General features: G+C 38.0%; 1 protein-coding gene across 1 annotated transcript in view; it reads left to right on the top strand.

Annotated features, from left to right (window-relative positions):
* Nucleotides 1–26117, top strand: part of LARS1 (leucyl-tRNA synthetase 1) — a 91667-nt gene that overhangs the window by 45737 nt on the left and 19813 nt on the right. Inside the window, exons 15-23 of the mRNA XM_049873986.1 lie at nt 3830–3907; nt 14008–14093; nt 14181–14246; nt 14345–14427; nt 14792–14930; nt 15999–16211; nt 17833–17890; nt 20948–21011; nt 25473–25656. Coding sequence (XP_049729943.1) covers nt 3830–3907; nt 14008–14093; nt 14181–14246; nt 14345–14427; nt 14792–14930; nt 15999–16211; nt 17833–17890; nt 20948–21011; nt 25473–25656 — 971 coding nt within the window. The remainder of the gene's footprint in view (nt 1–3829; nt 3908–14007; nt 14094–14180; nt 14247–14344; nt 14428–14791; nt 14931–15998; nt 16212–17832; nt 17891–20947; nt 21012–25472; nt 25657–26117) is intronic.

The following is a 26117-nucleotide window of genomic DNA, read 5'->3' as shown; positions in this document are numbered from 1 at the left end:
AGGTCCCTGTTAGTTTCTTGCACTAGTACTTTGTAGTTTTCTTTGTATAGGTCTTTTACATCTTTGGTAAGATTTATTCCTAAGTATTTTATCTTCTTGGGGCCTACTGTGAATGGTATTGATTTGGTTATTTCCTCTTCGATGTTCTTTTTGTTGATGTAGAGGAATCCAAGTGATTTTTGTATGTTTCTCTTGTAACCTGAGACTCTGCTGGACTCTTCTATTAGTTTCAGTAGTTTTCTGGAGGATTCCTTACGGTTTTCTGTGTAATAAGATCATGTCATCTGCAAATAGAGATAATTTGACTTCTTCCTTGCCAATCCAGATGCCCTTTATTTCTTTGTCTAGCCTAATTGCTCTGGCTAGGACCTCTAGCATAATGTTGAATTAGAGCGGTGATAAAGGGCATCCTTGTCTGGTTCCCGTTCTCAAGGGAAATGCTTTTAGGCTCTCTCCATTTAGAATGATGTTGGCTGTTGGCTTTGTGTAGATGCCCTTTGTTATGTTGAGGAATTTTCCTTCAATTCCTATTTTGCTGAGAGTTTTTATCACGAATGGGTGTTGGACTTTGTCAAATGCCCTTTCTGCATCAATTGATAAGATTATGTGATTCTTGTCTTTCGTTTTATTTATATGGTAGATTATATTGTTTCTCTTATATCAAACCATCCCTGCATACCTGGTATAAATCCCACTTGGTCATGGTGAATTATTTTTTGATATATTGTTGAATTCTATTGGCTAGAATTTTGTTTTGGATTTTTGCATCTAAGTTCATAAGGGATGTAGGTTTGTAATTTTCTTTTTTTTTGTGGTGTCTTTAGCTGCTTTTGGTATCAGGGATGTGCTGGCTTCATAGAATGAGTTTGGGAGTATTCCACTGAAAGGAAGATTTTTATTTTTTTAAATTTTTATTGTGCTTTAAGTGAAAGTTTAGAAACCAAGTCAGTCTCTCATACAAAAACTTATATACACCTTGTTGTATACTCCTAGTTGCTCTCCCTCTAATGAGACAGCACACTCCTTCCCTACACTCTCTCTTTTCATGTCCATTTGGCCAGCTTCTGACCCTCTCTGCCTTCTCATCTCCTCTCCAGACAGGAGCTGCACACATAGTCTCATGTGTCTACTTGATTCTAGAAGCTCAGTCTTCATCAGAATCATTTTCTATCGCACAGTCCAGTCCAGTCCCTGTCTGAAGAGTTGGCTTTGGGAATGGTTCCTGTTTTGGGCTAACAGAAGATCTGGGGACTGTGACCTCTGGGGTCCTTCTAGTCTCAGTCATACCATTAAGTCTGGTCTTTTTGCGAGAATTTGAGGTCTGCATCCCACTGCTCTCCTGCTCCCTCAGGCGTTCTCTATTGTGTTCTGTGCCTGAACAGTCGTCGATTGTAGCGGGGCACCACCTAGCTCTTCTGGTTTCAGTTTGATGTAGCCTCTGGTTTATGTGACCCTTTCTGTCTCTTAGGCTTATGATTACCTTGTGTGTTTGGGGTTCTTCATTCTCCTCTGTTCCAGGTGGGTTGAGACCAATTGCTGCATCTTAGATGGCTGCTTGCTAGTGTTCAAGACCTCAGACCCCACTCTTGAAAGCGAGATTTTTAAGGACCCAAATGAGAATGCACTTTATGTTTTACCTTTACCTTCATTTTTCCCAATAACCAAGAATTTGTTATAGGTCTTATTTTTTGAGTGACGTACATTTTGAGTGATAATAAAAGCTACCGCTTATCTATAACTTATATATTAACTTTTTAAATTCTTAAAATAACCCTGTGAAGTAGGTACTCTTATTCCCATTTTACACAGAGGAAATTGAGGCATGAAGAGATTATTAAATAACTTACCCAAGATTAGCCAGATGGTAAACAGCAGAGCTGCAATTCAAAACTAGGCAGCTTGGCTCCAGGATTTGTGTTCTTAATCATTACACCATGATTTAAAAAATATAGTTTCATAATGATTAATTAAGTAGATATGAAACATTTTGGTGTATTAGTGGATTGGAGGGTTGAGAAAGAACATGTCTTCTTCACCTAAGATAGAAACTGTTTGAGAGAGACACAGGAATCAGATAGATGGAGACCGAAACATCAGCCTCATTAAGAAAGCTGGAAGAAGATTTTAGCTTAGATTTCTGGCAACGATGGGCAAAATTGTTGCCCTTGTTATGTTTGCCCATTCTATAAAAGGGTAGTTTAAAATTACCGACCATAAGGACCAAATTTATACATGGGCAAGCAAAGTAGAATACTCTTGGAATGAGAAGCCTAAATGGGGCTGAGCTGCATATACAGGTATACCTTAGAGGTATTGTGGGTTTTGTTCCAGAAAACGAATACTGCAATAAAGTGATCACATGAATTTTTTGGTTTCCCAGTGCATATAAAATTTATGTTTATACAATACTATAGTTTATTATACTGTAGTCTATTGGAAACCCTGGTGGCATAGTGGTTAAGAACTACAACTGCTAACCAAAAGGTCAGCAGTTCGCATCCACCAGACGCTCCTTGGAAACTCTGTGGGGCAGTTCTACTCTGTTCTGTAGGGGCGCTGTGAGTCGTAATTGATGCGACGGCAATGGGTGGTGTGTGTGATGTAGCCTATTAAGTGTGCAATAGCATTATGTCTGAAAAAAAAAATGTATATACCTTAGTTAAAAAATACTTTATTTTTATTGTACTTTAGATGAAGGTTTACAGAGCAAACAAGTGTCTGATGAAACAATGAATACACATCTTATTTTGTGACATTGGTTGCCAATCCCACTATATGTCAACACTCTCTCCTTCTCGACTTTGGGTTCCGCATTACCAGTTTTCCTGTCTCCCCCGCCTTCTCATCCTTGCCCATTTAGTCTTGTTTTGTTTTATGGGCCTGTCTAATCTTTGGCTGAAGTGTGAACCTCAGGAGTGACTTCATTACTGAGCTATAAGGGTGTTTGGGGGCCATAATCTCAGGGTTTCTCCAGCTTCTGTCAGACCAGTAAGTCTGGTCTTTTTTATTTTTTGTGCATTAGAATTTTATTCTACATTTTTCTCCAGCTGCTTGCAGGACCTTGTATTGTAACCCCTGTCAGAGCAGTTGGTTGTGTCTTTGGCTTCCTCCTTTCTCCTTTGCCCCAGACGGGATGAGGTCAGTGTAGTATCTTAAATGGCTACCAGCAAGCTTTTAAAACCCCAGGCACTACTCTCCAAAGTAGAATGTAGAACATTTTCTTTATAAATTGTGTTATGCCAATTGAGCCAGATGTTCCGTGAGATCATGGCCCCGAGAGCCCTCAGCCCAGTAAAAAATACTTCATTGCAAATACTTGCTAACCATCATCTGAGCCTTCAGTGAGTTGTAATCTTTTTGTTGGTGGAGGGTCTTGCCTCGCTGTTGATGGCTGTGACTGACCAGGGTGGTGATTGCTGAAGGTTGGGGTGGCTGTGGCAATTTCTTAAAATACAATAACAATGAAGTTTGCTGCATCAATTGACTCTTCCTTTTATGAAAGATTTCTCTGTAGCATAGGATGCTGTTTGGTAGTAGAATTCTCCACATGGAAACCTGAAGAGTAGGAAGGATTTCTCCCTAATCATGCTTATGATAGCTATCCCAGCTATACTAAAACAAAGGCAGTGTGTTACGAGTATTAGTTGTCCGAGCTTTACTAAAATAAAAAGTTACATAAGAAATGTAATACATTTCACACTAAAAATATCTGGGTTGGGTGGGTAGAAGTAAATTTTAGTTAGATAAAATTTGGGGATGTGCTCAAAGCAAATTTTAATTATTTTGTGTGTTTTTCCCCCTGTTTTTTTTTTTTTTTTCATCCTTTTAGGTAATGCTGGTAGATGAATTTAAAGGACAGAAGGTCCAAGATGCCAAGAAGACTATTCAGAAAAAGATGATTGACATGGTATGTGATAGGCTAGCCTCTGAAGGCCGTTTGAGGACTAGAGCTATTAGTTAATAAACTTTACAGTGTGTGTTATTAGCAGGGAGTTCTATGATAGAACCTGGAACTATATTAAATATGTAATTTTGTGGCAGATAATAGGCTGCCTATTCAGCAATTCATTTAAATTACCATCCCACCTGTAATGTTCATGTAGGTGGTGTACTAAAACTGACATGTGCAAAACACATGCAGAGAGCTTTAATGATGCATTCTGGCAGTGGCCATTTGAGATACTGTGATGCTTTGCTTTTTACTTTCATCCTTTTCTTTCCCCCCTCTGTTTTTGGTATCACTTCTATTTAGCTATTTAACTTTTTGAATTAAACTTTCATTTTTATCAGTTAAATATGCCCATAATGCAGAGAGACAATGGTTCTGTAAAACTTACTACAAAAAAAGCAGTTTCTTCTTCATTCTCCCCTATTCTGCCAAAACTTCTTCCTTGGAACAGACCACTTTCAACCATCTTAGTTGTTTCTTTTAGTGTTGACCTCCATCTCTTACAAATCTCTAATCTAAATGCTTGTAGTACAATTTTTTTTTTTACTTCAGTTTTAGGCATCAGCCATTCTTACTGTGGAAGATGAAGATTTAACTCTCCACCCTTTCCCTCACCTTCTGTCTTCCTCTCTCACCTCATACTGTTACACACTTCCCAGTCGCCATCTACCCAATATAAAACAAAATGAAGAAACCCATTGCCGTTGAGTCGATTCCGACTCATAGTGACCCTATAGGACAAGCAGAACTGCCCCATAGAGTTTTCCCTCCACTCTCTCTTTTCGTGTCCATTCGGCCAGCTTCTGACCCTCTCTGCCCCCCCATCTCCCCACCAGAGAGGAGATGCTAACATAGTCTCATGTGTCTACTTGATCCAAGAAGCTCACTCTTCACCAGTATCATTTTTCTATCCCATCGTCCAGTCCAATCCCTGTCTGAAGAGTAGGCTTTGGGAGATTGATCTTTTTTTATAAGTTGTTATTGTTTCATGGATCTCTTTGAGGGAGACTCTGTCCTATAGGGTTGCTATGAGTCGAAATTGACTCGATGGCAGTGGGTTAGTGGGTGGTTCATATTTAAGAATGGTTTCAAAAAGGTGGTTGGAGGCTTTTTACATGTGAGTAGGACTTATTACTGAGCTTTACCAGGGGACATCTGGAAGGACCATTTGGGCCTTGAGGATGTCCTGATGTTAGTATTCTTTAGTATTTATTCTTGGCTTGTTTGATTCCCCATAGAAGACTCTTCCAGTGTCAGACCTATAGGGCCTAATCCTAACTGAGCATTCTGGAAGCTAAATGGGAGAAGTTTGCTAGGAGTGGGTATCAACATTCAGTGCTGACTTTCACTTAATCCGCCTGTTTTCACTATGATACCCATACCTTCAGCTTTGTCCTCTAGTTCAGAGACTCTCTTTTACCCTCTCCAGAGAATGAACCTTCAGTGTTCTGTTGGCTTAGAAAGGGGCAATTACCCGTCTGCATAGTGTGGGATTAGGGAGTCTGGGGTTCTAACTGTATCTTTAAAAGGTTTCAGTCGTCCTCTTGTTTTCAGCCTCACCTTCCCTCCACTTCCAGAGCTATCTTGTGTCACTAAAATGTAAGTCATTTGGGTGTGTTATAAAGCAAACTGGGTTGCTTTTCAGCTTTCTGTACTTCTGATTTAGGATTTAGCTATCATCTTTTTTATGTCTGTTTTTTTTTTTTTAATATAGTTATTACCCATCCTGCTTTTTAGCTTCCAAAATTTGGTTGATATTGTTTCTTCCATTTCTGTCTTTGTAGGTTCATGCCATTTAAAAAAAAAAAAAACTCTTTGTTACTTCGTTGGGATTTTGAGAATTTGTTTTTAATCTGCCAACTATTTAATTTTAGCATGAAGAATTACATTAAGAACATGGAGCAGTGAATAATTTCATGAGTAATAATGCTGCATTTAAAAAAAAATTATCGTATCCTAACAAGTTTGTGACCATAATATATTAAGAGATATTTATATTTAGTAAAAAATAATATTCATGGTCAGTTTTCTAGTGGGAATTTTTCATGACAGCATAAATCTTTAATAATAAGATTTTCCACGTTTAATCTTTTTTTTTATTGCAATAAATATATATGTAAGAAAATATTTGCCATTTCAGTAACCTTCACATGTACAGTTCGGTGACATTACATGTATCATGTTGGTCAACCATTCCATGTTTAGTGCTTGTGTATCTATTTAAGTTTTTTAAAAGCATTGCTTTTATGCATTTAAATTTTTATTTCTTTTTTTTTTAATTTTTTATTAACTGTTATTGAGCTTCAAGTGAACGTTTACACATCCAGTCAGTCTGTCACATACAAGTTTACATACATCTTACTCCGTACTCCCACTTGCTCTCCCCCAATGAGTCAGCCCTTCCAGTCTCTCCTTTCGTGACAATTTTGCCAGCTTCCCACTCTCTCTATCCTCCCATCCCCCCTCCAGACAGGAGATGCCAGCACAATCTCAAGTGTCCACCTGATATAATTAGCTCACTCTTCATCAGCATCTCTCTCCCACCCACTGTCCAGTCCCTTTCATGTCTGATGAGTTGTCTTTGGGGATGGTTCCTGTCCTGTGCCAACAGAAGGTCTGGGGACCATGGCCGCTGGGATTCCTCTAGTCTCAGTCAGACCATTAAGTATGGTCTTTTTATGAGAATTTGGGGTCTGCATCCCACTGATCTCCTGCTCCCTCAGGGGTTCTCTGTTGTGCTCCCTGTCAGGGCAGTCATCGATTGTGGCCGGGCACCAACTAGTTCTTCTGGTCTCAGGATGATGTAGGTCTCTGGTTCATGTGGCCCTTTCTGTCTCTTGGGCTCTTAGTTGTCGTGTGACCTTGGTGTTCTTCATTCTCCTTTGCTCCAGGTGGGTTGAGACCAATTGATGCATCTTAGATGGCCACTTGTTAGCATTTAAGACCCCAGACGCCACATTTCAAAGTGGGATGCAGAATGTTTTCATAATAGAATTTATTTTGCCAATTGACTTAGAAGTCCCCTTAAACCATGGTCCCCAGACCCCCACCCTTGCTCCGCTGACCTTTGAAGCATTGATTTTATCCCGGAAACTTCTTTGCTTTTGGTCCAGTCCAATTGAGCTGACCTTCCATGTATTGAGTGTTGTCCTTCCCTTCACCTAAAGCAGTTCTTATCTACTAATTAATAAAAAACCCTCTCCCTCCCTCCCTCCCTCCCCCCCTCATAACCACAAAAGTATGTGTTCTTCTCAGTTTTTACTATTTCTCAAGATCTTATAATAGTGGTCTTATACAATATTTGTCCTTTTGCCTCTGACTAATTTCGCTCAGCATAATGCCTTCCAGGTTCCTCCATGTTATGAAATGTTTCACAGATTCGTAACTGTTCTTTATCGATGCGTAGTATTCCATTGTGTGAATATACCACAATTTATTTAACCATTCATCCATTGATGGACACCTTGGTTGCTTCCAGCTTTTTGCTATTGTAAACAGAGCTGCAATAAACATGGGTGTGCATATATCTGTTTGTGTGAAGGCTCTTGTTTCTCTAGGGTATATTCCGAGGAATGGGATTTCTGGATTGTATGGTAGTTCTATTTCTAACTTTTTAAGAAAATGCCAGATAGATTTCCAAAGTGGTTGTACCATTTTCCATTCCCACCAGCAGTGTATAAGAGTTCCAATCTCTCCGCAGCCTCTCCAACATTTATTATTTTGTGTTTTCTGGATTAATGCCAGCCTTGTGTTTTTTTTTTTGTTGGAGTGAGATGGAATCTCATCGTAGTTTTAATTTGCATTTCTCTAATGGCTAATGACCGAGAGCATTTTCTCATGTATCTGTTAGCTGCCTGAATATCTTCTTTAGTGAAGTGTGTGTTCATATCCTTTTGCCCACTTCTTGATTGGGTTGTTTGTCTTTTTGTGGTTGAGTTTTGACAGAATCATGTAGATTTTAGAGATCAGGCGCTGGTCTGAGATGTCATAGCTGAAAATTCTTTCCCAGTCTGTAGGTGGTCTTTTTACTCTTTTGGTGAAGTGTTTAGATGAGCATAGGTGTTTGATTTTTAGGAGCTCCCAGTTATCGGGTTTCTCTTTGTCATTTTTGGTAATGTTTTGTATTCTGTTTATGCCTTGTATTAGGGCTCCTAGGGTTGTCCCTATTTTTTCTTCCATGATCTTTATCGTTTTAGTCTTTATGTTTAGGTCTTTGATCCACTTGGAGTTAGTTTTTGTGCATGGTGTGAGGTATGGGTCCTGTTTCATTTTTTTGCAAATGGATATCCAGTTATGCCAGCACCATTTGTTAAAAAGACTATCTTTTCCCCAATTAACTGACACTGGGCCTTTGTCAAATATCAGCTGCTCATACGTGGATGGATTTATATCTGGGTTCTCAATTCTGTTCCATTGGTCTATGTGCCTGTTGTTGTACCAATACCAGGCTGTTTTGACTACTGTGGCTGTATAATAGCTTCTGAAATCCGGTAGAGTGAGGCCTCCCACTTTCTTCTTTTTCAGTAATGCTTTGCTTATCCGAGGCTTCTTTCCCTTCCATATGAAATTGGTGATTTGTTTCTCTATCCCCTTAAAATATGACATTGGAATTTGGATTGGGAGTGCGTTATATGTATAGATGGCTTTTGGTAGAATAGACATTTTTACTATGTTAAGTCTTCCTATCCATGAGCAAGGTATATTTTTCCACTTAAGTATGTCCTTTTGAATTTCTTGTAGTAGAGCTTTGTAGTTTTCTTTGTATAGGTCTTTTACATCTTTGGTAAGATTTATTCCTAAGTATTTTATCTTCTTGGGGGCTTCTGTGAATGGTATTGATTTGGTTATTTCCTCTTCGGTGTTCTTTTTGTTGATGTAGAGGAATCCAAGTGATTTTTGTATGTTTATTTTAAGAGACTCTGCCAAACTTTTCTATTAGTTTCAGTAGTTTTCTGGAGGATTCCTTAGGGTTTTCTGTGTATAAGATCATGTCATCTGCAAATAGAGATAATTTTACTTCCTCTTTGCCAAGCTGGATGCCTTTTATTTCTTTGTCTAGCCTAATTGCCCTGGCTAGGACTTCTAGCACGATGTTGAATTAGAGCGGTGATAAAGGGCATCCTTGTCTGGTTCCCGTTCTCAAGGGAAATGCTTTCAGGTTCTCTCCATTTAGAGTGATATTGGCTGTTGGCTTTGCATAGATGCCCTTTATTATGTTGAGGAATTTTCCTTCAATTCCTATTTTGGTAAGAGTTTTTATCATAAATCGGTGTTGGACTTTGTCAAATGCCTTTTCTGCATCAATTAATAAGATCATGTGGTTTTTGTCTTTTGTTTTATTTATGTGATGGATTGCATTAATGGTTTTTCTAATATTAAACCAGCCTTGCATACCTGGTATAAATCCCACTTGATCAGGGTGAATTATTTTTTTGATATGTTGTTGAATTCTATTGGCTAGAATTTTGTTATGGATTTTTGCATCTATGTTCGTGAGGGATATAGGTCTGTAATTTTCTTTTTTTGTAATGTCTTTACCTGGTTTTGGTATCAGGGAGATGGTGGCTTCATAGAATGAGTTGGGTAGTATTCCGTCATTTTCTATGCTTTGAAATACCTTCAGTAGTAGTGGGGTTAACTCTTCTCTGAAAGTTTGGTACAACTCTGCAGTGAAGCCATCCGGGCCGGGGCTTTTTTTTGTTGGGAGTTTTTTGATTACCGTTTCAATCTCTTTTTTTCTTATGGGTCTATTTAGTTGTTCTACTTCGGAATGTGTTAGTTTAGGTAGGTAGTGTTTTTCCAGGAATTCATCCATTTCTCCTAGGTTTTCAAATTTGTTAGAGTACAATTTTTTGTAATAATCTGATATGATTCTTTTAATTTCAGTTGGTTCTGTTGTGATGTGGTCCTTCTCGTTTCTTATTCGGGTTATTTGTTTCCTTTCCTGTATTTCTTTAGTCAGTCTGGCCAATGGTTTATCAATTTTGTTAATTTTTTCAAAGAACCAGCTTTTGGCTTTGTTAATTCTTTCAATTGTTTTTCTGTTCTCTAATTCATTTAGTTCAACTCTAATTTTTATTATTTGTTTTCTTCTGGAGCCTGATGGATTCTTTTGTTGCTCACTTTCTATTTGTTCAAGTTGTAGGGACAGCTCTCTGATTTTGGCTCTTTCTTCTTTTTGTATGTGTGCATTTATCGATATAAATTGGCCTCTGAGCACTGCTTTTGCTGTGTCCCAGAGGTTTTGATAGGAAGTATTTTCATTCTTGTTGCATTCTATGAATTTCCTTATTCCCTCCTTGATGTCTTCTATAACCCAGTCTTTTTTCGGGAGGGTATTGTTCATTTTCCAAGTATTTGATTTCTTTTCCCTAGTTTTTCTGTTATTGATTTCTAGTTTTATTGCCTTATGGTCTGAGAAGATGCTTTGTAATATTTCGATGTTTTGGACTCTGCAAAGATTTGTTTTATGACCTAATATGTGGTCTATTCTAGAGAATGTTCCATGTGCGCTAGAAAAAAAAGTATACTTTGCAGCAGTTGGGTGGAGAGTTCTGTATAAGTCAGTGAGGTCAAGTTTTTTGATTGTTGTAAGTAGATCTTCCGTGTCTCTACTGAGCTTCTTACTGGATGTCCTGTCCTTCTCCGAAAGTGGTATGTTGAAGTCTCCTACTGTAATTGTGGAGGTGTCTATCTCACTTTTCAAATCTGTTAAAATTTGATTTATGTATCTTGCAGCCCTGTCATTGGGTGCATAAATATTTAATATGGTTATGTCTTCCTGATCAATTGTCCCTTTTATCATTATGTAGTGTCCTTCTTTATCCTTTGTGGTGGATTTAAGTCTAAAGTCTATTTTGTCAGAAATTAATATTGCTACTCCTCTTCTTTTTTGCTTATTGTTTGCTTGATATATTTTTTTCCATCCTTCGAGTTTTAGTTTGTTTGTGTCTCTAAGTCTAAGGTGTGTCTCTTGTAGGCAGCATATAGACGGATCATGTTTCTTTATCCAGTCCGAGACTCTCTGTCTCTTTATTGGTGCATTTAGTCCATTTACATTCAGCGTAATTATAGATAAATAAGTGTTTAATGTTGTCATTTTGATGCCTTTTTATGTGTGTTTTTGGCAATTTCATTTTTCCACATACTTTTTTGTGCTGAGACGTTTTTCTTAGTAAATTGTGAGATCCTCATTTTCGTGGTGTTTGACTTTATGTTTGTTGAGTCGTCACGTTTTTCTTGGCTTTTATCTTGAGTTATGGAGTTGTTATACCTTTTTGTGGTTACCTTATTATTTACCCCTATTTTTCTAAGTAAAAACCTAACTTATATTGTTCTATATCGCCTGGTATCACTCTCCATATGGCAGTTCTATGCCTCCTGTATTTAGTCCCTCTTTTTGATTATTGTGATCTTTTACATATTGACTTCCGTGATTCCCTGTTATGAATATTTTTTTTTTAATTAATCTTAATTTGTTTTTGTGATTTCCCTATTTGAGTTGATATCAGGATGTTCTGTTTTGTGACCTTGTGTTGTGCTGATATCTGATATTATTGGTTTTCTGACCAAACAATATCCTTTAGTATTTCTTGTAGCTTTGGTTTGGTTTTTGCAAATTCTCTAAACTTGTGTTTATCTGTAAATATCTTAATTTCGGCTTCATATTGGAGAGAGAGTTTTGCTGGATATATGATCCTTGGCTGGCAGTTTTTCTCCTTCAGTGTTCTGTATATGTCGTCCCATTCCCTTCTTGCCTGCATGGTTTCTGCTGAGTAGTCTGAACTTATTCTTATTGATTCTCCCTTGAAGGAAACCTTTCTTTTCTCCCTGGCTGCTTTTAAATTTTTCTGTTTATCTTTGGTTTTGGTGAGTTTGATGATAATATGTCTTGGTGTTTTTCTTTTTGGATCAATCTTAAATGGGGTTCGATGAGCATCTTGGATAGATATCCTTTCGTCTTTCATGATGTCAGGGAAGTTTTGTGTCAGGAGTTCTTCAACTATTTTCTCTGTGTTTTCTGTCCTTCCTCCCTGTTCTGGGACTCCAGTCACACACAAGTTATCCTTCTTGATAGAGTCCCACATGATTTTTAGGGTTTCTTCATTTTTTTTTAATTCTGCTATCTGATTTTTTTTCAGCTATGTTGGTGTTAATTCCCTGGTCCTCCAGATGTCCCAGTCTGCATTCTAATTGCTCGAGTCTGCTCCTCTGACTTCCTATTGCGTTGTCTAATTCTGTAATTTTACTGTTAATCTTTTGGATTTCTACATGCTGTCTCTCTATGGATTCTTGCAACTTATTAATTTTTCCACTATGTTCTTGAATAATCTTTTTGAGTTCTTCAACAGTTTTATCAGTGTGTTCCTTGGCTTTTTCTGCAGTTTTGCCTTATTTCGTTTGTGATGTCTTGAAGCATTGTGTAAATTAGTTTTTTATATTCTGTATCTGATAATTCCAGGATTGTATCTTCATTTGGGAAAGATTTTGATTCTTTTCTTTGGGGGGTTGTAGAAGCTGTCATGGTCTGCTTCTTTATGTGGTTTGATATGGACTGCTGTCTCCCAGCCATCACTGGGAAACTGTTTTTCCAGAAAATCCGCTAAAAAAAATGCAGTCAGATCCCTATCAGAATTGCCTTTGGATTATAACCGCCACCTTGTTCCCTGTAAGGATGAAAGTCTGAGATTTGGATCATATATGCTTGGCTGTAGCTGGTTCTGTGTTTTTAGTCCAATTAGGGGTGGATTTTTGGTCCCTGGGTTTTTTTTTGTTGTTGTTGTTCCTTCTCTTAGGCCGAAAGAGTGGGTTAGGAAAAGACCAAAAGAAAAAAAAAAAGCGGGGCGGGGGGGGAAGCAAAGCCGCCGCGGAGCCGGAGCCATTCTCCCTCTGGCTCAGGCAATTCCAATGTTAATGAAGCCGCCTGGGGAGGGTGGGGGAGGAATCAGAGAGATAGGAGAGTAGCACCTCAGGATATAACCAGAGTTGCTTGTCTTGCTTGGAATGACTATTATATCTGAGATTCCTGCGGGGCATGTCACCTATGTGTGCTGGCTGTGTGGAGATTGCCCCCGGGGGTCTGGCCCTCTGAAGCCACCCGCTGCCAGTCCAAATTCTAGCGTCAAGGTTCCCCTGCTGGGACGCTTTACTCCCAGCTCCAAAATCAGTCGCTGCCTCCCGGGGACTTCTCGTCCGCCAGCCGCGTCGCCGCGCCGCCCCTACGAACTGGCTGGGGCCCCTCCCAGGGTTAGTTCAGGGGAGTGGAGCAGCTCCCCGTGCTTTGGCCGTGACAGCACCCAGTCAAAATCCCGGCGGGACGATTCCCCGGCTGGGACGCTGCTCTCCCAGATCCAAGACCAGTCACTGCCTCCCGGGGACTTCTCCCACCGGCTGCGTCGCCACGCCGCCCGCGCTAAGTGGCTAGGTCCCCTCCCGGGGTGAGTTCAGGGGGGTAGGGCTGGGCCCCTTGTTTGCGCCGTCAGCTCCCCTTGGCTCTGCTCTAAATTGGGCGCCAAAGGTTACCTGACTGGGACGCTGGCTCCAGGCTCTGAAAACAACCGCTGCTTCCCCGTATTTGTTCGTTTTCCGTCTCTAAATCTGTGTTTGTTGTTCAGGGTTCCTAGATTGTTATGTACGTGATCGATTCACCTTTTTTTCCGAGTCTTTGTTGCTAGAGGGATCCGAGGTAGCGTCTACCTAGTCCGCCATCTTGGCCCCGCCTCTTTATTTCTTAAAAAATGTTTTTATAATAAGGATAAAAGGCTGCCATAGGAAGCCTAACCTTCACAATATAGCATTAGAAATTACTAAATATCTTTCCTTTTTCACTTAACAGAAATAATCTGTAGCTAGGGAAGATGATGGCTTTTCAAAAGCAAGTGTTGTATAGAAGGAAAGTCAGATACCTTCTACCCTGGGAAGAGAGAAGATAGAATGAAAATGTGGGGTCTTAGTCATTGGTGATACGGCATTTTTTAGAAAAAAATTTTTAAATCATCTTTTTGAAATGCAGATTGACTTGATATAAATCTGATGTATTTTTATTTACCTTCATTTAGGGAGATGCCTTTATTTACATGGAACCAGAGAAGCAAGTAATGTCCCGGTCTTCAGACGAATGCGTTGTAGCCCTGTGTGACCAGTGGTTAGTCTCTCTCATAGCAAGAAGAAACTTCCTTCAGATGCTTTGCTCTTCTCTTTGATTTTTTTAAATCAATTTGTCCATTCATAGGTACTTGGATTATGGAGAAGAGAACTGGAAAAAGCAGACGTCCCAGTGCTTGAAGAACCTGGACACGTAAGATGGGAGAAAGTCACGAGGGAGGGAAAAGGAGGTGAGAAACATAGAAGATGGTAAATGTAAAGAGAGATGCTTTATCTTTTACTCTTGTCTAGATTCTGTGAGGAGACCAGGAGGAATTTTGAAGCTTCCTTAGATTGGCTGCAAGAACATGCTTGCTCAAGAACTTACGGTTTAGGTAAGCAGACTTCAAATTTTTTGTTTGGATGACTTTGCTAATTATGCAGCAGATTTACATTTTTACCTTTCTTTCCTCTTTTCAGATATTTTCTTGTTGGAAGTGAGAGGTTTTGGTTAGAGGGTGAGGGAAACTAGGTACAAATATGCCTTTTCTAACTCTTATAGCTTTTATGGTGTGACCTTTTTACAGAAAGACTCTAAGGCACTTTACTGTTTTGTTTTTATTAATAATTCAAGTAGAATTTAAGCACTTCCTAAATAAGTAACTTTTTAAGTGCTTTAGACTTATTCTTGAAAATGAGAATTCTAAAAATGAAATCATCTCTTAGGTTCCTCATGCATTATTTTGCTTTATGTTGCAGGCACCCGCCTGCCTTGGGATGAGCAGTGGTTGATTGAATCGCTTTCTGATTCCACTATTTACATGGCATTTTACACAGTTGCACACCTGTTGCAGGGCAGTAACTTGCATGGACAGGGAGAGTCTCCACTGGGGATCAGGTTGGTAAATAGATAAGCAAAAAGCATAATTTGTTAGCAAGAGTTGTAATCTTTTGGTTGAGGGCTGGGGACCATGGTCTTGGGGACATCTAGCTCAACTGGCATAACATAGTTTATAAAGAGAATGTTCTTCATCCTACTTTGGTGAGTAGTGTCTGGGCTCTTAAAAACTTACGAGTGACCATCTAAGATACCTCATTGGTCCCACCCCATCTGCAGCAGGGGAGAATGAAGAAAACCAAAGACACGGGGGAAAGATTAGTCCAAAGGACCAGTGGACTACAACTACTACAGCCTCCATTAGACTTGAGTCCAGCACAGCTAGATGGTTGCTGGCTACCACCAATGATTGGTCTGACAGGGATCACAATAGAGGGTCCCAGACAGAGCTTGAGAAAAGTGTAGAACAGAATTCTAACTTACATACACACACATGCACACACACACACAAAAAAAACCAGACTTAACTGCTCTGATAGAGACTGGAGAGACCCCAAGAATATGGCCCCTGGACACCTATTTAATGTAGGACTGAAATTGATTCTGAGGTTCACCCTTCAGCCAGAGATTAGACAGGCCTATAAAACTTAAACATGTGTAGTTCAGCCATATATATGAGACTAAACGGGCATACCAGCCCAGGGACAAGGATGAGAAGGCAGGAGGGGACAGGAAAGCTGGATGAATGGAAATAGACAGCCCAAGGTCAAGAAGGGGAGAATGTTGACACGTCATGGGGTTGACAACCACTATCACAAAACAATATGTGTATTAATTGTTTAACAAGAAACTTATTTGCTCTGTAAATGTTCTCTTTTCATAAGAGTTCATTTAGTAGAATTCTGTATTTTTTTTTTTTTTTGCATTTTTGGTATTGAATTTAGAAAAAGTAGTAAATAGTCCCTCCTCTGTTATTGTCACCGATTCTTTGTCATTCTTATGGGAGCCTATTGTCCTCATTTGTAACCATAACTATATTAAGAAAGAGATTCCTAATTGATGATTACATTAAAATATCAATTCTTTCAAAGACATTATATATTGTTGTTTGTTTTATTTTTAATACAGACCCCAGCAGATGACTAAGGAAGTTTGGGATTATGTTTTCTTCAAGGAGGCTCCATTTCCTGAGACTCAGATCCCAAAGGAAAAATTAGATCAGTTAAAGCAGGAGTTTGAGTTCTGGTATCCTGTGGATCTCCGAGTCTCTGGCAAGGATCTTGTTCCAAATCACCTTTCCTACTATCTGTATAATCATGTGGCAATGTGGCCGGAACAAGGGTGAGTGCTGAAATAGATGCGGACTAGATTTATTTCTTGTCAACAAGGGTGTCTTGTAGCTTCAAATACTGAAGAAATTATTATGGAGAGTATAGTTAGATTTGCCAATTACATTCTTTTTCTTATATTAAATGCGTATTAAAGCAGAAAGCACACTTTCTCCTGTCTGTTATATCTAGAAACCCTCATACCTTCCTGGGGACAGCAAAGCATGTCACATTTCAGGTGCATTGATGGTCTGCTAGTAATTCATTTGACCTCTTACATGACTCGTTTAACCTGTCAGATGCAGGAATAAAGGCAATATAAAACAGATCCTGCAGTGTTATAACTGAAAGGAACTTTCCATTTAGAGCTGAAGAAACTGTTTCCCAGGGAATCCCAAGGTTACAGTGGTAGCTGGTAGCAACGAGCTGATTAGAATCTGTTTGTGTTCAAGAATAATCCAGTTATTATACTTTTTGTGTTCAAGAATAATCCTTCCATCCTGGTGCCTCCCCACCCAGACATACTTCTGTGCTTTTTTCTCCAGTCCGTCAAGGAGCTGAAGAAATAAAGCCATTCCCTCTGTTCAAATTTCATTTAATGAGATCTAAGTAGTCTCATGGGACTCCTTGTATTTAGAATGAGATTGCACTTTTTCCCTCAAAAATAAAAGGAAGATTTTGAAGTAGAGGAATAAAATAAATCTCTTATGGTTCTTACACTACTTCTCATCTCATTATTTTTCTTTATTGTTTAAAGTCTGTTTTTAGAGAAACTGGTTATCTCAGAAGTACCTGTTACTAATAAACTTGAGTCTTTATTCCTCTGCACCAAGTTTTTGACATTGATTAGGTTTTAAACATTACAGAGAAGTAATAACATCGAGTGTTTATGCTGGGCACTGTTCTAAGCATTTTTAGTAACTGATTTTCACTTTCTGAGGAAGGACTGCAATATCCTTGTTTTATAGACAAGGAAACTGAGGCGTATAGAGGTTAAGTAACTCCTCCCAGGTTTACCCAGCTAGTATATAGCAGGACCAGGATGCAGACCTAGGCACTCTGGCTCCAGAACTCTTGTTTTCAGCTATTATGCTCCACATGGTTTCATTGCTAAAATGAATGAATGAATGACAGTACATAGTTTGAAAATTCAAACAGTACGGAAAGGTAGAAAATTAGAAGTGAACTATTACCCTTGCTTCTGTGTACTGTACTTTCCAAAGCTCATTACTGTCATGGTTTCTTGTCATTTCTTCCGGAAAAAAAAAAAATTTTATGCATGCATATACCAGCATCAGATATCTATATTAATTTACGCAGAGATGCCACATTGTATACACTATTTTATCTCTCGCTTTTTTCACTTAATAACATATTTTAAAGATCTTTTCATATCCATGCAGTCAGTCCTGTACAGTATTTCTTCATATGCTTGTACCATAGTTTATATAACCAGTCATTTGGTAACGGACACTTTGTTTTCATTTGTTTGCTCTTAAAACTGGCTTGTAGTAAATATCATTGTACATTTGTCTTAGCAGACTATTGCTATTAGCATTTATTTCAAAAAATTTTAAGCCTAAACCATAATCTTTTAAGTTTTATTTTCTGTCTTTAAACATTTACCTGTAAAGTGATAAGTGGCCTGCAGCTGTGAGAGCAAATGGACATCTCCTCCTCAACTCTGAGAAGGTAAGGCCCATTGCCTCCATTGAAGGCCCATTGCCTCCATTTAAAATTCTGCAGAAGACTCCTCAGATTTAGGAAGAAGTACTTTTTTTTTAAATTTAGAAATAAAGTATATGAATTAAACAGAGTTAAAAACCTTCCACTTAAAATGTTCATGACCAACAGCATAAATTTTTATTTCTAAAACTGAGCTAGTGAAGTCGATAGTATTAGTTTAGGGGAGAGTGGGGGAATGTGTTGTATATAGAGTGACAAAAGGTAACCCTAGCTGTGACTGATAGAGGCAGAGACAAGGGACAACGTACATTAAGATCCTAGCTTTGTGACCTCAGAAGATCTTTCTCATTAAATCCGGAAGATGGTTTGATTTTTTTTTTTTCTTTTAAATGCTGTGACTAGTCAATAAATTAGTCGAATGATAGAATTTTGGAGTTTGCAGTGTCGTTTGATGTGTCTTCCCTGGCACTATGCTATTCTTACCTGGCAGTATAACATTCTTCCCTGGTAGGGTACTATCCTTCACCATACTACTACTGTCACTACTATTACTACTAGCAATATGTGTAGTTTTTATAGACTACATAGTACTTTATCTCATTAATCAGTATCCTCAACAGGAGGTTATGCAAATTTCTTCACAGACACAAAGTTCCCACTTACTTCTGTGATCCATTTGTGCAAATTAGAAAAAGGTATCTCTCCTCAACCAAAAAAAAAAAACAAAAACTTGCAATGTGTTTTTTTATTTCTCATTAATAACAATTTGGTTTTGTTCAAACCAATGAATTTTGCTATAACCAATGTCATATTAGTAGTAAATCGATATTAGTTGTTATAAGTATCTATGTCATAATTGAAAGAAATTAAGAAAAAATTCAAGCCTCGAGTTGCAGTATTCAAGGATTCTATGGGCAAAATATTGAGCAACGCAGGAAGCATCAAAAGAAGATGGAAGGAATACACACAGTCACTGTACCAGAAAGGATTGGTCTGAGCTGAAAGCAGAGAGTATCAGAAAGATGTTTACCTGTATTTTATTGACTGTGCAAAGGCATTTGACTCTGAATCGTGACAAATTATGGATAACGTTTCGAAGAATGGGAATTCTAGAACACTTAATTGTGCTCACGTGGAACCTGTACACAGACCAAGAGGCCGTCATTTGTACAGAACAAGGGGATACTGAGGGGTTTGAAATCAGGAAATGTGTGCATCAGGGTTGCATCCTTTCACCGTACTTACTCAATCTGTGTGCTGAGTGAATAATCCAATAAAATGGACTGTATGAAGAAGAACGAGGAGTTAAGATTGGAGGAAGACTCATTAACAACATGCGATATGCAGATGACCTTGCTTGCTGAAAGTGAAGAGGACTTGAGGCACTTGCTAATGAAGTTCAAAGACTACAGCCTTCAGTGTGGATTACACCTCAGTGTAAAACAAAAATTCTCACAACTGAACCAATAAGCAGCATCATGAAAAATGGAAAAAATAAGTTATATCAAGAATTACATTTTATTTGGATCCACAATGAACGCCCATGGAAGCAGCAGCCAGGAAATCAAATGACATATTTCACTGGGCAAATCTGCTGCAAAAGACCTCATTAAAGTGTTAAAAAGCAAAGATGTCACTTTAAGGAAAGGACTACGGTGCACCTGACTAAAGCTTTAGTGTTTTCAATCTCCTCTTATGCATTTGAAAGCTGAACAGTGAATAAGGAAGACCAAAGAAGAATTGATGCCTTTGAATTATGGTGTTGCTGAAGAATATTAAATATACCATGGACTGCCAGAAGAATGAACAGGTTTGTCTTAGAAGAAGTATAGCCAGAATGCTCCTTGGAAGTGAGGCTGGTGAGACTTCATGTCATGTACTTTGGACGTTATCAGCAAGGAACAGTCCCTGGAGAAGTATGTCATGTTTGGTAAAGCAGAGGGTCAGCAAAAAGAGGAAGACTCTCGACAAGGTGGATTGACTCAGTGGCTACAACAACAGGCTCAAATATAACAGTGATTGTGATGAGGATGGTACAGGACCAGGCAGTGTTTCGTTCTGTTGTATGTAGGGTTGCTGTGAGTCGGAACTGACTCGATGGCATCTAACAACAACAACATTTCATAATTCAAATAGTTATAAATTCAAAGAAATGGTAGATATGAATCATAGCATGAAACATCAGATTAGCCAGTACCCTAATATTTAAAGGTAATAAAAATTTAAGATACTCAGTTACTAGTACGTTAAACTGAAAAAAAGCTCCTTGTTTAGTTCGATTGGGCTATTTTAGATTTTGTTAGATCGACATGGACTTTTTGATTATTGAACCCATTCCTCCTTTGTGAGTCAAAGCAGAACAATGTATATTTTAATCCTGTTAGAACATGACATTTTCTTTCGTCTGTCCTGAGCATTGTTATACTATGCTGATTTTATTAGGACAAGATACTTTATTGCCATTTAGTAGAAAATTGGTACAATAATCACCTCTCTTTGCCATCAGAAAAGTTATGAAAAAGACATACAAAATTTTAAAATGATAACGATTTCTAGGCTCTGAACAGTGCCTCCTTAGATGTACTTCCTTCATGTAGAGCGTAGCCAGAGCAACCAGTTATTGTGACCCTGTTGACAAGAAGTTCCCTCAAATCCTAACTCTAACCTCATGAGCTATTTCATTCCATTTCTAAATGACTCTAATTGCTATAAAGTTCATCTTTGTGACCAGCTGATGCATCCCAGAGTTATAGTGGAATCATTCCACATGTCTGTACTAATTATCAGGGGGCACTAATGGAAGGAGTTGTAGACTGAGTATCAGATCAGAGGTCCTGTCCCAGCTCTCAATGACTAGCTGAGTGACCCATGCAAGTTACTTTGTTTGATGGGCTTCATTCAGCCTTTGCCTCTGTAAAATTAGTGTAAGGTATAGTTTGTATGTTTCTAATTTCTTCTGTGTTTGTCTAATCATGGTGACTCCAGGTAATTTGATTTGGCTGATATGGTTATTTTATTTATATATATTCTTATTAATGCCTGATCATTGACTTTCCTTTTCAGATGTCAAAATCTACAGGCAACTTCTTCACTTTGGCCCAAGCTATTGACAAGTTTTCAGCTGATGGTGAGTATGCTTTTTTGTTATTGCTATTGCATAGGGTCCAATTCTCCTCAGATTACAGAAGGCAAGTTAAAATTGTTGTTTTAAGTTTATTGCTTTTTTTCTTTTGCTTTTAACAGTATTTTCAAATATTCATATTTTCTTTGTGAACAAACAGCGTACAGTAAAACCTGCGAAAGTCAGAGCCTGTGTAGGGTGGAAACCTGCCAGAGAAGGAAAACTCACACATTTTCCACTAATAGAGAGCAATAGAAAAGTGATAAGGCTGCACCTTTTTAAAGGCAGAAAACTTGTGAGACCTGGAAAAACAAGGCAGTCCCTTTAAGTTCCAGCTCTCACAGGTTTCACCGTATATTTAAAACATAAGAACTGCTGAGATGATCTGTTAAGGAACAAATTCAAACTTAGCTTACTTGGACTCTTTTAAACACAACCCACTGTAATTGTCACCTGGCTTATGTCTTATTTTTTACGCCTTACCATATTTAAGCCTTGGTTTGTAGAAACAATGAGTATTTGGAAAGATTTCCTAAGACGTTTTATTTTTGGTTTTCTATAGTGACTTAAACCCGGAAGCATTAAGTTTTCAGAAAAATATTTTTTTCCCTGGTCTAATCAGTACTGTTACATTGTATCATTATTTTGTCCAGAGAAGAAATGCACTGTCTAATCTGAAGGAACCATTCATTCCTTATGTAACTTAGCTCTTGATCATCATGGTGCTTCCTTTTACTGGTAACAGCCAGCAAATTTTGAGTTCTCAGTCTTTCCTAATTGGAACTAAGCTGTTTCTGACTGTCTCTGATCTCTTAGAATGCATGCTTTAAAGTAGTATTTGCTTTTGAGTTGGTTATACATTCATATGGTTCGAAACTGAGCAGGTACAATAGCACGTGCAGTGAAAACGCTCCCTCACACTCTCAGCCTACCCATGCGTTCTTAGGGATGATCCAGGTTACTAGTTTCTTCAGGCGCTCTCATACATTGCTGGTGGGAGTGCAAATCGGTACAGCACTCCTGGAGGGAAATTTGGCAGTACCTAACAAAGCTATGCGCTTAATTTGTCCCAGCAGTCTCACTTCCAGGGATCTACAGTAAAGATGCACCTCTAACAATACAGAAATATATATGCACAGGGTTGTTTATTGTGGCATTGTCTGTTGTTGCAACATATTGGAAACAATCTACATGTCTATGTTTAGGAGCATGATTGAATAAATTATAGTACATCCACATAATGGAGTACTATGTAGCAGTAAATAAAGAATGAAGATGAACTGATTTGGAGTGATTTCCAAGATAAACTTTTTTTTAAGTGAAGAAAGCAAACAAACAACCCCCCTCTAAAAAAAACCAATAAAACACTGCGGGAATATCTGTATGAAAGAAGGAGATCTAAGAACATACATTTGTCTGCCAATTTTTATAGAAAAATACTAGAACAATAAACTAGAAACTAAAGAAATTAGTTACCTACAGGGGTAGGTGGGAAAGGAGTAAGAAGAATAGGAACAGGGTAGTAAAGATGAAGAGATAGCAGCACTTCTCTGAATATACCTTTTTGTATAGCTTTGATTCTTAGAATCATAGTAATGTTTCGTGTACTAAAAAATTAAATACATAATTGAAGTCAACCAAGATGTGACTGGTTCACCAAATGAAATACGAACTGTCACAAATGGATCTAACAGTATTACAAATGAAAGGGTAACCACCATATTGAAGGGCATGGAAAAGGATTAACCTAAGCAACTTTGAAAAACGGTATTTTGACTGGACATATAAGGCTAAAGACAAAAAGAACTATACACAAGTATTATAGTTAGTAAGTCTATTTCTTTTAAGAGATACGGATTAACAGTTCTGAAACTACTTTATGTTTATACTGGAACTAAATAAGTAAATATATTGCAGATAAAGAGAGCCAGGTTTCTCTCTGTTAGAAAGAAGCTATAAATAATTGAAGGGGGAATGCTGGAATGAGTCCTAGGATATTGGGTTGGAATTGTTGATATCATTATGAACTCATGGTTTTTAACTTATGCACAGGTAGGTAGGTATAAAAATAAATATAGATGTATGTGAGTATGTTAGTATTCATACATGTTTTCTAGTTCTGTCCATTGAGAGTACCTAAAACAGTGACACCTCATTAGCAACGAAACACCTGGCATTCAGATCTTGGTTTCTGAATACTGTTCTCAAATAATAGGAACTAGGGCTGCTAGAAGTGAATAATTCCGGGGGTGTGGTAGGAAAAATACAAGATGGATGTGGGTCATCTTGTGATGCCAGAAAACAAGGAGGTGTTTTAAAAAGCATGAAGACCTGTTGAAAGAACCCAGGAGTCAACTTTGAAGGCTTTTCCAATTGCCAAAAGCTAGAACAACTTGAACAACAAAATAATGGTTGTACTGGATTATAACCTGATGAAAAGATAAATATTGATGAGGCAGTTCTGTCATACAGGGTTTCTATGAGTCGGAATTGATTCAACAGCACACAATAGCAACAGCTTACTGATATATGTTAATAATAAAATACCTAAAGAAATGGTGAGTAGGAACAGCTCTTCCTTTCAGAAAAATTCCATTTAATAAATGTAGAAGGATTGAGTGAAATATAAAATCACCATTAGACAAACACCGCAGTAATAATAATTAGAGGCAAGATCCACCAATGGATACTAAAATCAATGGGTGAAAGAAACAGGGTATTTGCATATTTTCAGAGTATCTGTCCCAAGATATTTATTAGTTGCAAAGGGAAAATAATAACTTTATAGTAGAGAAACTTGGCACATACCACCTTAACCAAGTTACCGAGGTTAACATCACGAGTAGTAAGTCGTATCAATATCATGTACCCTCCTGATAGGATGCCTTGAGAAGGACGTAATGTTACTTCTGTGGTTTTCTTGCCAAAGGTGCATAACCTATATTTAATAATGAAAAAAACATCAAACACAAATTAGAAGAACTTCTATTAAATAACTAGTACTTACCGAAAGTGCCAAGGTTGTGAAAGACAAGGAAAAACTGAGAAACTGTCACAGATTTGAAAGAGATCAAGGAGACATGACAGCTAAATGTAATGTGGGATTGTGGAACAGAAAAGGATATTGAGGAAAAAATGATGAAATCTGAATAAGGTCTATAGTTTAGTTAATATTATTGTACCAGTGTTAGCTTTCTGGTTTTGATACAAGTACTATGGTTATATAAACCTGTTGCCGTCAAGTTGATTCAACTCATAGCGACTCTATAGGACGAAGTAGGGTTCCCAGGTAGCGGCTGGAGAATTTGAACTGCCGACTTTTTGGTTAGCAGCCAAGCTCTTGACCCTTGTGCCACTAGGGCTCCATGTTTATAGGTATTAATAAATAGGAAGCTGGGGGAAGGATATATGTGTATTCTCTGTATTGCTTTTTTGCAACTTTTAAGTATAAAATTATTTCAGGATAAAAGGTTAAAAAATGTGTAAAAAAACTTCATGTGTATTCCAAAAGATATTTCATGCATATGTAACTTAATGTTACATGTTCCCATCTCCTACCTTTAACACACAGGGGGTAGCATACTGTACTTACTGTTCTGCACTTTGCCTTTCTCACTTAACAGTTTATATTTGAAATCACTCATATTGTACATAGAAGAGTGTTCTCATTCTTTTTAACAGCAATGTAGTGTTACTTTGTACGAACGTCCTGTAATTTATTTAATTAGGCTCTTATTGATGGACTTTAGGTTTTTCCAGTATTTCAGAATAGAAGATTTTGGTAGTACCAAAATAAGAGATGAAAATTAAAAAAGTAAAATTCTGTTAGTGGAAATTTAGAAGAACCTAGCTTTAGGACTAAGAAATTAATATGCATTTGTACACGCACAAGTATCTGTTGCTGTTTATTAAAATATAATAGGACATCATGCTTGGTAGAGGGTCAGTGAAAAAGAGGAAGACCCTCAATGAGATGGATTGACACAGTGGCTACAACGATGGGTTCAAGCATAATGATGATTGTGGGAATGGCATAGGACTGGGCAGTGTTTCGTTCTGTTGTACATAGTTGCTATGACTTGATGGTACCTGAAAACCACAACAATAAATGAAGCTGAGATATTGATAGGGAAACCACAAAGAAGTTTGTATTTATCCTCAGTTTATCATTTTCTTCCTCTGCATCATTGTAAATCACTTTATCTCCTTAACATGCCCGAGAAGAAACCCGTGGATGCTAAGTGTATGCATATCCACACAGACCATTCACGTATGTTAATAACATAGCTAGAGATCCTACTTTTGGTAATTTTAATTTTTGGTCTTGAACCAGGGCAGTCCTTTAAAACAGTTGTTATTTCTTCATTTATATGTAGGCTCTGCAGTGTACCCAGTTAGCCACATAGGTGATGTTTAGTAACTGTGTTTTTAATTTATTAATTGATTTTTTTCCCCCGCTTCTTGCAGGAATGCGTCTGGCTCTGGCTGATGCTGGTGACACTGTTGAAGATGCTAACTTTGTGGAAGCAATGGCAGATGCAGGCATTCTTCGTCTGTACACTTGGGTGGAATGGGTGAAAGAAATGGTTGCCAACTGGAACAGCCTAAGAAGTGGTCCTGCCAGCACTTTCAATGACAGAGTCTTCGCCAGGTAAGCTATGGGCATGCCCACTTTGTATTTTAGAGTTAGTGCTTAGTCCTGGTGCATTTTTAAGTTTTTTTTTTTTGTAAGAGAGATGATAATTTATTATTATTATTTAAATATTGTATTTTTGGTGAAGGTGTACTCAAGTTGTGTTGGTGAAGGGTTCTATACAAGTTGTTCGGTGACATTGGTTACATTCTTCACAATGTGTGTACGTTCTCATTATTTCCATTCTGGTTGTTCTGTTTCCATTAATCTAGATTCCCTTTGTTTTAAAGTAGTTGTTGACCAATAGCTACTACTTATTGAGGCATACTTATGCCAGACATTATGCTAAGTACTTTTCATCCATTATCTGGTTTATATTCTCGTATCAACCTTGTATGATAAAGATATTAGTAGCTCTATTTTATAGATAAAAAAACTGAGGCTTAGAAAAATGAAGTGTTTAATTAAAGCTCTCAAAG

The sequence above is a fragment of the Elephas maximus genome, chromosome 2, assembly GCF_024166365.1.
Source record: "Elephas maximus indicus isolate mEleMax1 chromosome 2, mEleMax1 primary haplotype, whole genome shotgun sequence".
NCBI lineage: Eukaryota > Metazoa > Chordata > Mammalia > Proboscidea > Elephantidae > Elephas > Elephas maximus.
The sequence above is the reverse complement of the archived record's forward strand: the minus strand, read 5'-3'. Positions and strand labels throughout refer to the sequence as shown.